This window comes from Cervus canadensis, chromosome 5, assembly GCF_019320065.1.
Source record: "Cervus canadensis isolate Bull #8, Minnesota chromosome 5, ASM1932006v1, whole genome shotgun sequence".
NCBI lineage: Eukaryota > Metazoa > Chordata > Mammalia > Artiodactyla > Cervidae > Cervus > Cervus canadensis.
In genome coordinates, this window is record NC_057390.1 from 91,314,120 (window position 1) to 91,330,312 (window position 16,193).

The 16,193-nt window shown below is 39.8% G+C and overlaps 1 protein-coding gene across 4 annotated transcripts in view; it reads left to right on the top strand.

Moving 5' to 3' along the window:
• GAPVD1 (GTPase activating protein and VPS9 domains 1) overlaps positions 1 to 16,193 on the top strand; it is a 72,765-nt gene that overhangs the window by 43,529 nt on the left and 13,043 nt on the right. For 2 of the 4 annotated variants that reach the window (XM_043469554.1, XM_043469556.1), the window contains exons 11-20: positions 85 to 225; positions 1,354 to 1,488; positions 1,966 to 2,085; positions 5,936 to 6,013; positions 6,142 to 6,515; positions 8,163 to 8,250; positions 9,247 to 9,327; positions 12,644 to 12,766; positions 13,885 to 14,014; positions 16,031 to 16,140. In XM_043469554.1, coding sequence (XP_043325489.1) covers positions 85 to 225; positions 1,354 to 1,488; positions 1,966 to 2,085; positions 5,936 to 6,013; positions 6,142 to 6,515; positions 8,163 to 8,250; positions 9,247 to 9,327; positions 12,644 to 12,766; positions 13,885 to 14,014; positions 16,031 to 16,140 — 1,380 coding nt within the window. The remainder of the gene's footprint in view (positions 1 to 84; positions 226 to 1,353; positions 1,489 to 1,965; positions 2,086 to 5,935; positions 6,014 to 6,141; positions 6,516 to 8,162; positions 8,251 to 9,246; positions 9,328 to 12,643; positions 12,767 to 13,884; positions 14,015 to 16,030; positions 16,141 to 16,193) is intronic. The other 2 variants (XM_043469557.1, XM_043469558.1) reach the window with 1 other exon arrangement.

The following is a 16,193-nucleotide window of genomic DNA, read 5'->3' on the forward strand; positions in this document are numbered from 1 at the left end:
AGCTTTGTGTTTGCCCTTTTCCCATTATCTCTGCGCTTTCCCTGAGGATCTCTATTAACCCTTTGCTCCCCGTTGGTTATACAGGTGCAGCAGCAGAGAACGTGTTAGGCAGTTTACTGTGCCTACCAGGCTCAGGGTCAGTGCTTCTTGACCCCTGCACTGGTTCTACCATATCAGAGACAACCAGCGAAGCTTGGAGTGTAGAGGTATTGCCAAGTGACTCAGGTTAGTATGCTGTCATTGTTTGCTTTTTTATTTGCACAGAAGTTTTAAATGTAAGGCATCCTAATTTCTATATTAAGTATACCTTTTGTCAGATATACGTTTGACAAGTATGAGGCAATAACTTTGCTCAGAACTTCAAATGGAAAATTAGTTCAGGATGTTTTCTGTCCATCAAGAAAAAATGTAGCGTTGGATGGCAGAGGCTAAGATAGCCGGTGCTGACTCGGTTCAGTTATCTTGAAAGCAATTGTTAGTAACTTATCAGGATTCTATGTGGGACATGGAGTTCAATGTCTCCCACTAACTTACTGCAAGAGAAGAATAGCAGCACAGCTTGAACCTTGAGTGGTTGGATACCTGGTAATAAGCATGTGTAGATTTGGAGAATTTAACCCAAAGATACCACATGCAGTTTTGAAATGCATTGACATTGAGACTCTGGAATCCCAAGAATTACTTTGTGCAGGGTTATAAATGTGGTGGTTTAGCCGCTCAGTAACGTCCGACTGTTGCGCCCCGTGGACTGTAGCCTGCCAGGTGTATTTTGTACGTTCTCTTGTGTATTGCGTGTCTGCTTTTTTCTGCTTATGAATTTAAGTCCTTGTCTTCAACTAAATATCAACTACCAGGATGCAAATATAAGCACCTGTGTATCTGAATTACATTCTGTTTCATCTGCTTGTCTCAAAAATATGAAGTGATTTTGGTATGTGTTTTTTAACCTTATACCACATTCAGACATGCTAACCTGTCCATAAGGAGACAGTAGGATTAGCTCACTGCTGAGCATCCATAGGAGTTATTTTTTAGAAAGTGGTTGATTTAATGACAAGCTCACCTATATTCTTTTGTTTAGTTTACTTTTAACCAAAAGAAAGAATACTCTGAGATTAGTGATCTGGAAGCAGAGTTTTCATCTGTGCACAGTGAACTGGCCTGTATCGGGATAAAAACCACAACCTTGACTTTAACATTTGATCTAACTGGCTTTGCTAACTGGTCCAGACTTGGAAGTCTGTTTGCACTGAGTCCATTCATGCCCCAGTAGCTTTCTTCATCTGGGTCACAAAAGCGGAAGCTGATGTGCTAGCAGAATCAGTAACGTGGTGCCTCACTTCTTCTGCTTAGAGGCCCCAGATCTAAAGCAGGAAGAGCGGCTACAGGAACTGGAGAGCTGCTCGGGACTGGGCAGCACGTCTGATGACACGGACGTCAGGGAGGTCAGTTCCCGCCCCAGCACACCAGGCCTCAGTGTTGTGTCGGGTATGTCTGTCTTGTTTTAAGGAATAAGGACTTGAAGGTGTGTTCCCACGTCCCCCTCTATAAAGTCAATAGCAAAGATATATATTTTGTCTAAGATCTGAGTAAGTCCCAGGAAACAGTTATTTCTACGGGACCTGACATCTATGAGAAGTTAACATGTGCCTTTATAGAGCCTGTCAGAGTAGCTGATAGACGGTCTGTGTGTGTTCCCTCTATAACTATCTGTTCTTGGTAGCCTCTGCTGCTGTATTTAGCTGTTGTGTGGTAATTCTGATTATGTTGTACAAATCAAGGTAAATATATTTAAGCAATAGTACAAGAAAGGACATAATACCAAACAGTTCCCTTGTAAAGAATGGGACACAAAAAAATGTGAGACTATATACATTTCTCCAAACTTCATATACTTTTTGTGTGGTTATTTTGTTGTTCTTGCTGTTTATTTTTTTACCATATATATATATTTTTTTTCTGAAGGCATAAGTGCAACCTCTGAGGATATTCCCAATAAGATTGAAGATCTGAGATCTGAGTGCAGCTCTGATTTTGGGGGTAAAGATTCTGTCACTAGTCCAGACATGGATGAAGTCACCCATGGTAAGAAGGGGAAATGAGAATGACTTTTATTAATAGAAATGATCACATCCGTGACTGAAACTGTCAACCTTAACACATTGCTGACAGTGATATCAATTGTTATACATCTTTGGGGCATTATGTGTATAAGGCCTTAAAATAAGGTTCACATACTAAATTTCATTCAGTTAATCCACTGTAGGAATCAGTCATAAGGAGACAATTGATGTATGGAGAAAGTCTTATGCACCAAGATATTCTTCATAATATTTATATTGGCAGAAAACTTAAAACAACCTAAGAACTGAAAAATAGAATGGCTAAGTGAGTTTTGATGTAACCACTTATTAGAACTTGCACAGCTGTTTTTTAAATGCTTTAAAGAATACGAAATAATTTGGAGAAATACCTAGAACATAATATCACTTGGAAATTTTATCTTAGAGCATTTTATATATAAGATAATAAAATGTAAAAGAACCTATCCTAAAGAAAGTACTGGGAAGAAGTACCAGAGTGCTAGTAAGTAGTGATTTTATATACTGTGTAATGGTTTTTAAAATTTATTTTTTAATCGAAGGATAATTACTTTACAGAATTTGGGTACTGGGTTTTGAAGTACTTTTATTTTTACGTTTTTGTTTATTCTAAACCAAGGTTTCTTATCCTCAACACGATGAACATTTTGGGTCAGGTAATTCTTTGTTGTGGCGGCCTGTCCTATGCACTGTAGGATGTTTAGCAGCATCTCTGATCTCTGTTGGAAGCATACCATCTCCTTCTTGTGCAGTCATGACAACCAAAAGTGAAAGTCGCTCAGTCGTGTCTGACTCTCTGTGACCCTATGGACTATACAGTCCATGGAGTTCTCCAGGCTAGAATACTGGAGTGGGTAGCCTTTCCCTTCTCCAGGGGATCTTCCCAACCCAGAAATCAAACCCAGGTCTCCCTCATTTCAAGCGGATTCTTTACCAGCTGATTCACAAAGGAAGCCCAAGAATACTGGAGTGGGTAGCCTATCCCTTCTCTGGCAGATCTTCCTAACCCAAGAATTGAACCGGGGTCTCCTGCATTGCAGGCAGCTTCTTTACCAACTGAGCTATCAGGGAACAACCAGAAATCATTGCCAAATGATCACTTCGGTGGCACAGTAAGCCCCAGTTGAGAACCACTGTTCTAAACCAACAGTTTTCAAAGTGTAGTGTCCATGGCCCACTGAGGGCCCTTAAGACCTCTCAAGGGGCTGGGGAGGTATGAGGCCATAACTGTTTCATATAATAAAAGGCTATTGTCCTTTGTGCCATACTGATGTTGCACTGATAGTGCACAAGCAGAGATGGGTAAATTTGCCAAGGCTTTCAGCACAAAGCAGGACAGCAGCACCAGGCCAGGCTCCCAGTCACTGTATTCTTTTCTCAGAGTTACAAACAATAAAAGTTTTACTTGTGAATGTGTTTGATAAAGCAGTAAAAATTATTTAATTCTGTATCTCAACCCTTGAGTACACATCTGTCTAATATTCTGAAGACATAGGAAGTATCCCTAATGTATTTCTGCTGCATTCTGAAATATGATGGGTCTAAGGAAAAGCTTCTATGATTGAGTTATGAACTGAAGTGGCTGTTTTTTTTCTTTTTTCCCTTGTTTGTTTTTTCATGAAACATCATTTTTACTTGAAAGAATGATAAGCTGTAGTTATTGGTACTTGGGTATTTGGCAGACATTTCTTGAAAATTAACAAAATGAGCCTGTTATTTCAAGGAAAACAACTGACAGGGTGGAGTTTGTTGCTGGTGATAAAATTCAGGCTTTCAGATAGAAATCAGAATTTTGGAAAGCTCTGTGTCTACCTCCATGAGCATGACAGATTACTGCCATTTAAAAACTTTTCTGGTGAGATTGGTGGTGATACTGAGAGCGTCATTTTTTCTGGATGTTATATGATGAATGGTGTCAACATTTGGAAGATCTGCATTTATCTAGTTGAACCAATATTTTCTAGATGATCAACACATGATGTTACAAAATCACTCTTGGGTAAAAGATTCCTTCAAAGTGCAAGACAGACCATTTGAATTTTAATGTAACAGTACAAAAAAGTTCGTTGGTCTGGTTTCAGCTTCCAAATTGTAGCTAACCTTTAAAAAATAGATACTACTGCCAAGTTTTGGTATAGTATTGAAGAGTAATATCCATAGTTTCCTGAAAAGGCTGTTAAAATATTATCTCCTTTCTACTTGCATATCTTTGTGAGATCAGCTTTTCTTTATATACTTCAGCCACAACAGCACAGTGCAGCAGGTGGAAAGCAGAAGCAGGTATGAGAAGTTAGCTGTGTTCTGTGAAGTCATACATTGAAGGAATTTGCAAAAATGTAAAAGTGTCACTCTTCTGGCTTTTTATTTTGGAAAATATAGTTACTTTTCACCTAAAAGGGTTATTTTTGTTACCATTTAATGAGTGTATTCAATTAAATTAATATATATAACATTTTAATATAAAACTTATTAAAAGTTTAAAATTTTTATCTATATATTCTTTTCGGTTTTAATTGCTAGTATGGTTAACTATCGTTAGATATAACCTACCTTATATTAAATATGTAAGATATATCTTATTATATATCTTATAATATATCTTATATTAGTTATATTAGATATATATAACCTTATATATAAGTAAGGTTTTAGGGTCAAAAAATTTTAAGGGACTTTCCTGGCAGCCCAGTGGTTAAGACACCACACTTCGTCTGTCAGGTACGTGGATGGAACCTGGTTGGAGAACTGATCCCACATGCTCTGTGGTGCAGCCAAAATATAAAAAAAGTAATTTAAATAAATTAAGCATGTCTTACATGACCTAAGACCAAAATCTTGAGAACTGATCATTCTAAGCTATCTTTCCTAGTGATAAACTATTTCTGCAGTTTTTAAAAAGGAAAGTAATTATAAGACAGAACAAAAGGAAAATCAAGTGGAAAAATCATACTATCATTCATTATCAAAAAAGAACTCAGACTCAGAAAGTTTAGAGCAACAGTTTCTTTTATATATTTGTGAGTTTTAGTCTCTGCATACTTATCTGTTTTAATATTCTCTCATTTTGATTGTTTAGACATATGCTTAGAGGGGGCTTCCCGGGTGGCACAGGCGTAAAGAATCTGCCTGCCAATGCAGGATATGCAAGAGACATGGGTTCGATCCCTGGGTTGGTGAGATCCTCTAGACTAGGAAATGGCAACCTGCTCCAGTATTCTCGCCGGGGTCAGAGGAGCCTGGTGGGCTACAGTCCATGGGGTCGCGAAGAGTCAGACATGACTGAGCACTCTTGCTCAGAGGAATCATCTTTTACTCTGTAGCTTTAAAATAACGTACTTGTTCAAGTTTGTTTTGTGGTATAACATAGCTTGACTCACTTTTGTTTTGAGTTCTCTTTTGCTGAGAACAATAGTGAATTTCAGGTTTTACAGCTTTTAATTTATGCTCCTTCTGTAGGTAGTATTGTCTCTTTTTATAGGTGAGGGCAAAGTGGGGTCAGGAAACTTAGAGCATTCTGAAAGTTTTGATGATTTTCATCTTCTGGCTCCGCTCTTCGCAGTAACCATAATATAATCTGGCCATTAAAAGTAATAGGCATGTGGATACTGGACCACTTAAACGTAATTAAAATCCACGTATGTAGATAAAAACCTAAAATGAATATGATGTAATCAGAATATACTGTTTATTAGATTCTGTTTTTTCTGGTATGCCCTCAAGTTCTAATTGGTCAAAAAGGAAGACTGTGGAAGAGAGAGCCATTTTCGCTGTGTGGAAACTGCCTCTGAGTCATGACTTCTGACTTGGTCACACTGTCTGCCCATCTCTTTCAGGTGCCCACCAGCTGACCTCTCCTCCATCTCAGTCAGAGTCTCTGCTTGCCATGTTTGATCCACTGTCTTCGCACGAAGGTAAAGTAGTCAGGTGGACTTTCTGACCCCTGTTTATCACGGCCAGAAGAGCAAAACTACAACCCCTTTGTTCATGCCTTTTGGGATCAGTTGTGTCTCAGCTGAGAACGTTTTTTCCTGTGTTGCAGGGGGAGCTTCTGCTGTGGTAAGGCCGAAGGTTCACTATGCCAGGCCGTCGCACCCACCCCCAGACCCCCCGATCCTGGAAGGAGCTGTGGGAGGAAACGAGGCCAGGTTGCCTACCTTCGGTTCCCACATCCTGACTCCAGCTGAGATGGAGGCGTTTAAGCAAAGGCACTCTTACCCTGAGAGATTAGTTCGCAGCAGGAGCTCTGACGTCGTGTCTTCTGTCCGGCGCCCGATGAGCGACCCCAGCTGGAACCGACGCCCAGGGAATGAAGAGCGAGAACTCCCTCCAGCCGCAGCCATTGGTGCTACTTCTTTGGTGGCTGCGCCTCACTCTTCATCTTCATCCCCGAGTAAGGACTCCTCAAGAGGAGAGGTACGGGACACAGGCCGTGCAGAAGAACTTGCTCGTTATGGTCAGCTATAGTTAGTGTTCCAGCTGCCTAGTTCTCTTGATACCTGAAATTAATGTGGAATATATAAATCTAGGGTGAAGGAGGGCAGTGGTCATGTCTAAAGGCAGTTTGTCAGTCTGATATGTCCAGCACCTTAACCCATTAAAAAAAACCCTCTACTTTGGTTGTGTAGTAATGTATCTTGCATTTTTATGATACTTTTAACTTTTCTCTAAGCGATTTTGTATCTCATTTAAACCTCACAGTTTTCTTCAGAGATGGATAGAGGAACTGCTTTTTTTTCTTATCCAATAAGTTATTATTTTTAATTTTTCAACACTCACAGAGTTATATTAAGTTGGAATGAGACACACAGAGCCTCCCTCCCCCAGCCTTGTGAGACTCAGGTGCCAACCTGATGCTCCAGGGCATATTTCTCTATCTTTATATGTAGAGAAGCATTTCCAGTTCAAAAACAGCAGAATTCATGTCTCTCATTCTGTGTTTGCAATTCCCTTCTCCAGCAGTGAAAAGCCTGCTTTTGTGATTCTTCATGTAGGTACTTAATTGAGGAGTCTCCCTGTGTGTAATGAATATCCCACCCACACCACTGAACCCTCCCTGGGTGCCCTCATTTCCCTTCTTAGGTTCTGATATCCCTTTCACATGGAGGCCCTCAGAGAAGGTATTTTTAGTTCCAATTTTGTAGATGAAAAAACAAAAATAAAATGATTTGTCTAAGGTCATATCATAGATTAGTAAAGGAATTATATAGTCCCTGCCTTTTGACATGTAGTCTTAACGATAACTCAAATTGATGATCAAAGCATCAGCTTTGCAATTGGTCACATCTAGCTTTGAGCCACTGTGCCACATCCAGTCTGTATAACTTTGGGGAAGGTGGGGAGATAACCTTTTTTAGCCTCTTATTTCTCATCTATAAAGAGGACTTAGTAATAATATTTATCCCCTAAGACTATAAATATTATCGTTAAGCCCTTTTGCTGCCCTGGTAGCTCAGATGGTGAAGAATCTGCCTGCAATGCAGGAGACCCAAGTTCGATCCCTGGGTCGGGAAGATACCCTGGAGGAGGGTATGGCAACCCACTCCAGGATTCTTGCTTGGAGAATCCCATAGACAGAGGAGCCTTGCAGGCTATAGTCCATGGGGTTGCAAAGAGTCAGACACGACTGAAGCCACTTAGCACCCACAGTCTACTGTGAAGTTTAAATGAGGTAATACATGTTCTTTATTCAGTGTTTGGCACACACATACTTAGTTTTATTATTAATACTACTGCTACCGTCTCTCCAAATCTCTAGATTCTATCTGCATTGCATTTAGTCATCCCTTATGAGTGTTTATTGAGTGCCTACTCTATGCTGGACTCTATTACCCTTTTGGCTTACCAACAGTAGTGAGATAATGCCTACCCTCAAGTAATCAACCAGTCTAGTGCTTGAAAGGTATACGTCTGTGTTCCAGAAGCTGCCTGTACCACAATAAGAACATTTTTGCTCTGAAGACAAATGAGTGGTTTTTGTATTTCACAGACTAACTAAAATCCTTTTCATAGTAATTTATCCTGCTGTCCAACTACAAATAAAACATCAAACTTTTTCTACAGACTGAAGAACGCAAAGATAGCGATGATGAGAAATCAGACAGGAACAGACCTTGGTGGAGAAAACGTTTTGTTTCTGCCATGCCCAAAGGTAATTTTATAAGATATCAGAATGCAATAATAGCAACAAAAAGCAAAGCCCCCGAATCTCTTTCAGAGAGCTAAAATTTCAACAACTCCGGGAGATTCTTGCGGGGCCTAAGTTTCGTGCTGTTTTGAGGTTACAGAAAATGCTTTTACTCAGGTGAATGCTAAGGTACAGCTTTAGAAGTGATAGTTCCTGTTCTTTGCAGGAAGTGGCAGTGGTTTCATAAATGAAAGTCAGGCAGGTCACAGTTGTTTAAATATTATATTCCATTGAAGTTAAACGTGTAGGACTTTTGACATATGTATTGCTAATAATTACTGCAGGAAAAAGGGATGCTCTTAATAAACAAACATTGAAAATTCATTCTTTACATTCTTGGAATAAACTTAAGCTTCTTATGTTTATAATCATTGAGAATGATAATACCCTGAATATTAGTGTTTATTCTGGAAGGCAGTTGTGTAGCATTGTTCGCTTTTTTTGTGTGAATAGCCTGGCATTATTCCAATAGGTATTGAAATCTGAGTTGGCAAAAGCATCTCTTCCAGGAAGGAGAGATTATCCAGGACTAAAGGGAAGGGCTTCTTCTGAAGGCCTCTTCTTGGCACTGTGGTGCTCAAGGAGCTGAGGAGCACTGCTTTCACGCCAGACTCAAGCCCACTAGAGGAGGAGAGAATGAGGCTCAGAGCTTTGAATGTGTTGTGTTTTTTTGAGCAAAGGTTAAGAGGCAGTGGTTTTGATTCAGTCCCAATAGATTCCTGTTAAATCCTTCTTCCTGTGGCAGATGACCTCAAAGCAGATTCTGAAAACTTCTTTAAGAACCTTCAATGCTATGTTAAGAATGATAATCAGTGGACACTCGGGATTTCTTAGCTTTTAAACTTTTCACCTTCCTTCCACTTAGAAATGTTGGCACACCAGTTAACTCCAGAATGACTGCTGTCTGCCGAGTAGTGCAGTATGTTATATGTCACACTACTGACTTTATTTAATTTCCAGCTCCTATACCATTTAGAAAGAAAGAAAAACAAGAAAAAGACAAAGATGATCTGGGGCCTGACAGATTCTCAACACTCACAGGTTTGTAGACCCATGGACTTCCTGGCTCCTTCATTCCCAGAGCACATATTTCATAACACTTTCTCTTGGGTGCCATAAACGTTGCCTTTTTAGACGAGTGTGTCTGTGTGTGTCCAGTGGGGAGTATGTTCGTAGCTCTGTGGTTTCCCGTTGGCGGCCACAGGGTGCTCTTCCTGCAGACCGCCACCACCATCATCACCCTCATTGTCATAACCTCCGTTTATGATGAGGTCCCTGAGCCTCTGGGCCTGCGCTGGCACCCGACATCTTAGTGGGATGATGACCTCCCATGCCTTTGAGGAAAGTGTGGTGACGGTTTTAGCGCTGTGCATGCTGTATCTTTGGATCATTGACAGTAGTTTTCTTTAATGTTGATCGTAGAAGTCTCAGTTTACTTCCATCTATAGTTCTTGATTATTCAGGGTCACTGAAATTCTGTTTTACCTAATCATTTCCTTTTTTCCCTGAGACATGTTCAAACAGTATCAGTAGATTTGTAAACTTGACCAATTTTTTTACAGCTTGAATCATTTTAACATTGCTATCTGACCCAAGGAAAATAAAAGTAGGGGTTGGGTTCTTACCTCATGTAGCATTTGTGTTTTTGCAGCTTCTTTTTGGCATGTTATGAATGAACACTAAAAGGAAAAAGTATGAGAGGTATTGTTGACAACCCAGCCTTGAGTTTGATAGCTGTGTGCTGTCCCCAGTGACTGCAGAGCATCTGGAGGGAAATTAATTTGTCATCTCTCTTTTTCTTATGTTGATTTTAAATTATTTGTTATCCTACTCAGGTAAAATGAAGGTTTTTATTTACAAACGGGATAAGTGTCAAAAGAACATCCTCCTCAAAGAGCTCAGCATAGTACAGGTAGAATCCCATTTCACTGCATAGCACCGTCATGTCTAGCTCTGAAATACATGTAGGCAGTTCCATGTCCCAGCGTACCTTCCTGTTTATTTAATGAAATGACTTCCCTGGAATAAAGGGTTTTTAACAGCAGTAGCTGTGCTTTCAGGCCAGGTTTCCTGCTGAGAGCAGTCAGGCCTCATTCAACCAACAAATACTTGTTGAACATCTGACTCATGCCAGGCACTGTGCTAAGGGTTGTAGGTGTTAAGTCAAATCACACATGAATCTTGGCACTTAGTCTGATTGAGAAGAATTGGAAAGGCATCCTTTTGGCAAGATTTTCATGTTTTCTTACCATGCTCCTCGTTTCAGAACACCGCCACCATTTACAGAATGGAATACTCAATGAAGAAATTTCAGGTTTTCAAAATGTTTGAATTAGTAACTTTGGAGAAGTTTTAAATTATTTTTTACTCGTGTCTTTAGGTAATACATTTTTCTTAGTTCTTAGTGCCTAAAGGAGAAGCTAAGTTGACTTAAGTTTTTCCCATAAAATATTTCATTTTGTTTGTGTTTGATTCAAGCAGTTTAGCTGCCCTACTGGTGCAGAAATTTCTACCCACTCTTAATTAATGACTCAGTGAGAAGTATCATTAAATCAATTTTTTTAAATGTTATGAATTTCTTAACAGTCTGTCCATCATCTCACCACCTTTTCTTTTTTTCATATTCTCTCTGAATCTTTCCATATCTAGATATGACTTTCATGATTAAAACAGAGTTGTATCCTTTACATGTTATTTCATAAACCCTCTCCCAGTTTCTCCTAGACATAGGTGGTTTTTTAATCATTATTGGCTCTTAGATCATCTATCATGATTTTATGGCAATGTAAACCATTCTCTTGCTTTTGGATGTTTAATCATATGCAATTATTTTTTTTTACTATGAAAAACTATTTAAGATAAGTTGGAATACTCATCCCCTTGTACATATAACATTTTTTATATGTTTTAGTTATTTTTTCTTGTTGTTTATTGTCCTCAGGTAAATTTTTTTAAATGGCATTATAGAAATAAAGGTTATAAGCAACATTATTGCTTTCACTATGTTTAGCCTTTTTTCAGAGCCTTCAACAGCACTCAAAACCAACAGCAGAAAGAAGATTTTGTAACAATAAAGGTTTTGTGAGTTTGCATTTTGAAGATCATGTTTTATTAGGACTCTCTTACCATGCATTCAAATTATTATAGCAGAAATTAAATTATTTTGGCAGCTGTTTCTCCCTACAGTTTACCACAATTTTACAGAAACACAAACACTAAATATTGTTTTTTGTGGAAAGAGAAGAAGAGCCTATGAGCATACCACTTAACCTCTTTCTACTTTAATTTCCTTTTCTTAAAAATAGGGTGGTAGGGTTATTGTTTAGCACAGTTCCTGGCACGTGGTAAGTGCTCAATAAATGTTAGCTGCTAGTCATATTAGCTGCCGTTAACACATAGGAATATATAAATTCTAGTGATTTTTTTTTATATATGTTTTAAGACTTTTAAAAAAATGGGATTCTACCAGAGTGTGATATTACCTGCTTGGCCTAGGTCTGCCTCAGGAATTTACATTTCATCGTGGAACTATGTTTTGTCCCATAGATCTGTAGCACTTCTTTGCTTTGTTAACTGTTAATTAGTGACTCTGCCATCTGACTCCAGGAAAACATACCGATGTGCTTATTTTGCTGACAGAATAGTGGGCCTATCAGTAACCAGGGCTGCACCTGTGATGGTGGTAAACCTTTTCTCTGTGTACCGCAGGTACAATTCAACCACTCTCCCAGCATGTCTAGATTGTCTGGGAGCGCCTCTGACACCACTGCATGCACGAAAGTGCTCTCTAGTCCAGCATCTGTAACTGTCATGGTGAGATCCAGTGAGATAGAATACGAATTATCTGAAGGTTTTAAATACGGTGTAGAGAGAGAAATTCATGAAGGAAAAGTGGAGGAAGGCATTTAAAAAGTATTTAAAAGGGTTAAGTTTTAAGTCTGAATACGTTTTTTTCCTCCTTCAGCATAGAGATGTCTGAATAAATGAAGCCTGCATATAAAAATGCTTTGTTGGAAGTTCTGTTAGCATGCCTTGCTGATAACAGTGATTTGAGTGTAAACACTGTAGAATCCCATCATCCATTCAGTCTGCACTGAACTGTTTGACAATGTCATGCAGAAATCTGACGATGATGAGAAAGTGGAGCTAATCATCCCGATTTCGTGCCTTGGCAAGGCTCTCAGACTTAGGATGAGTAGGCAGCTGCATGGTGCCTCTTATAACACTGAGATATGTGCTCTTTTTACGTCTTACCTCCTAATCCGCCTTTGGGATTATGCTACTGGTGTCGTACTAACATCAGAGTGGGTGCAAACCAAGGGGCGCTAATTCTCCTCCTCTCCTTTCCCTCCTGCAGATGATCCCAGCCCGAGACTCAGTGCACAGGCTCAGGTCGCTGAGGATATTCTGGACAAATACAGGAATGCCATCAAACGCACCAGCCCCAGTGAGGGAGCGCTGGCAAACTACGAAAGTGCAGGTGACCATCCTGATAAAGAATGGAATAGGAACTTTTATATCACTGCCATGAAAGTGGTCTGAACTGAAAGTAGCCTCTTTCTTTTTTAACCTTTTCTTTTATGATGGAGTGCAGTCAGTTGACAAGGCGCAGCAGAGCATCTCAGCCATACATACACATGTATCCATTCTTCCAAGTAGCCTGTTAGTAGCTCCCGTAAATAGTTGTCAAAAAACCATGGTATAGTCCCCAAGATTAATATTACAGTGTTTCTGGAAGAGTCTCTGACAAACTGAACATGAGTTGGTTCAAGGGGGACTCACAGGAGCCTGAGAAAACCTCCTACACTTTTAAGTTTTAAAATAACAAAAAAGTTGGAATAGTACAGTGAAGGTCTGTTATATTCCATCTGCCTAGACTTATCAGTTGTTAAGGTTTTGCCACATTTTCTATATGTATTTTTTTCCCGAAGCATCTGAAATGATCTAAGAATAGAGATTTTTTTTTCCACATAGGCACATTATCTTTATTATACTAAGGAACTTTTCATTTGTTTTGATTGCATACATGCGTGTATTATCTAAATTGATAAATTAGAAACATAAAAACAACTATGGGGCACCATAGGTCTGTGCTGGCTGCATTTGTGAGTTTGTCCCCGGCTCATTCTCAGGCGGGGAGGATTGGAGGGGGTCCCTTGGAGTGAGGATGAGGGATCTCAGTGTGGCCTGGCCGAGGGGGTCACAGCCAGCTGCTTCCTGACTGGGCAGGAATTCCACATCCTTAAAACGAGGGTGTTATACGTGAAATAATTTCTGAGGCCCCTTTTAGTTCTGTGATTCAGTGATTGTGATTACAGAGTATTATCTTTATTAAGTTAATAAAGGTTTTCATTGTTTTGGATTACAGTTGGGTAAGAAGTAAAACTATTCTCACCTGTTCTCTTGATATATTATCATTGCTCTCAGTTTATTTACGTGTTTGAAGTTTCCTTTTTTTTTTTTTCCCTTTCTCTCTCAAAGAACTCTTTTTGGGAGGCACAGCTTAATTTATTGTTGAGTTGCTCTGAATACCTACCAGTGCCAGAATATTCCGGATTAACTTGCTTATCCTTTCTGCGGGGGGTGGGATTTGTTTAGAAGTCATGGGCGACGGTGAAAGTGCACACGACTCCCCTCGTGACGAAACCCTGCAGAACATCTCCGCTGACGATCTCCCGGATTCCGCGAGCCAAGCGGCCCACCCTCAGGATTCAGCCTTCTCTTACAGGTATTTCTTTTATATGATTTAGAACCTTTGGGTTTGAATTTTTCATCACCATTGCAGTCACTTCAAGTCAGGTGTTTCTTTGAGTCCCTTAATAAATATGTAAAGCAGAGAGGTAAGAATGAATGAAGGCTGTGCGCTGAGAAGACTTTGCTCGCCCTGTGGATGTCATGTATCAAAGGCTTTAATTCAGAGAATGAAAAACCAAGCGAACCTCATGGGCTCACAGGGACCACATGTTGTTGAGTAACCCACTTCCACAGTAAGCCTACTGGAGCCCTCCCAGTTTGTCATCTTCCTCGTTCCCTCAATTTCTAACATGGTTTGAGAAAATGACTTTAGGAGCCTGAATAGTTGTGCACGGGCTTAGTTGCTTCAAGGCATGTGGGATCTTCCTGGATCAGGGATTGAACTCCTGAATCCTGCATTGGCAGGCAGATACTTTACTACTGAGCCTCCAGGGAAGTCCCCGGATTATCAGTTTTAAAGCACTAATCATCTGTCCATCTCTCCGTTTCTGTCTCTGTCTTTCTATCTTTTTAAACTTTTTATTTTAGAAACTTTCTAGCTTGCACAAAATGGAAAAATACAGTGATGTACCTGTTCCCCAGATCTAACTGTTACTAATACATGGCCAGTTTTGTTTCATGTTTACTTCTTCCCCAGCTTAAGTTAAGCAAACTCTTAATAGCATATCATTTTATTTACTTTTATTGAGGTATAGTTGATTTATAATATTGTTTAAGTTTCAGGGGTACAGCATAGTGATTCACAATTTTAAAAGATTATACTCCGTTTATAGTTATCCTAAAATAATGACTATTTTCCCTATGCTGTACATATCATTTTATCATTAAATATTATGGAGCTTTATACTTTTTTCCTATGGTAAAATCGGGTGGGGGGGGTAGTGGAAGACAATTTTTATTTTCCAGGCATGACTTCACTGCTTTATATAGATTCAGAGTCTACAAAGTAGGCAAATATTACAGTTGATTGAGATGATTCATAAGTTACTCATTTTCAAGGAAGCAAACCATTAAGGCGGGTCTCAGAACCAGTCAGGTGAGGTGAACAAGTGATAATCCTGCAATAGGAGCAAACTCTGGCTTGCTCTCGAGGTGTTTCTACTCCTTTTTTTGGGAGGCAGCCTCAGCCATTCTGAAGAAGCTCTGGTCCCTGCCCTCCAAGACCCTCCCAGGATGAAGGGCTGTGTTGCTGAGGAGGATGTCTTGCTGAAGGGTGCTCTGCCAGGTGGGAGCAGGAGGTTCAGTGGTCAGAAATTGAGCGGGTTTTGGCTCAATACAGAGTTTTGATCAACAGGGCAACAGAAAGGTCTTCTTGTCACAAGCTTTTCTTGTGGCAGGATCAACATTTCTTGAGAGATGTGGTGGAAGGCTTCCTTAGTTTGGGTGCTGAGGTGGTCCTTATGACTTCTGTTGATTCCTTCCCAGCTTGGGCAAAATCTGGCTTTCTGACTCGTCATCACATTTAGCATAGAATTCAGTGGATGTTGGAAGGTCAGAAAGGATTTGTTTAATTCTAGTGACTTTACCAAATGGTCCTTACACAGAGCACCTTTACAACCTTGCTTCTCAGATAACCAGAAAGCCCACTCCTTAAGCAAGGTGTCAGTGAGTTAAAAATTATCTTTTATTTATGACCGTTTGAAACATTTGAGTCCTGAGCTAGCCTATTTGTGTATGTGTGTGTGTGCTAAGTCGCTTCAGTCGTATCCGACTTTTTGTGACCTTATGGACCATAGCCCACCAGGCTCCTCTGTCCATGGGATTCTACAGGCAAGAATACTAGAGTGGGTTACCATGTCCTCCTCCAGGGAATCTTCCCAACCCAGGGATCAAACCCATGTTTCTTATGTCTCCTGCATTGGCAGGCAGGTTCTTTACCACTAGCACCACCTGGGAAGCCCATTAATTTGTATAGTAAATATGATAATAGTTTATTGAATGTGACCATATCTGGACAAAGAAATGACTGTATCTTCATCTGTTTCTTTAGAGATGCAAAAAAGAAACTGAGGCTCGCTCTTTGCTCTGCGGATTCTGTGGCTTTCCCAGTGCTAACCCATTCAACAAGAAACGGTTTACCAGACCATACAGACCCAGAAGGTAGGTTGCTACTTGAGAGTTTATTTTTTTCTTACGCTTTATAGGAACCATAT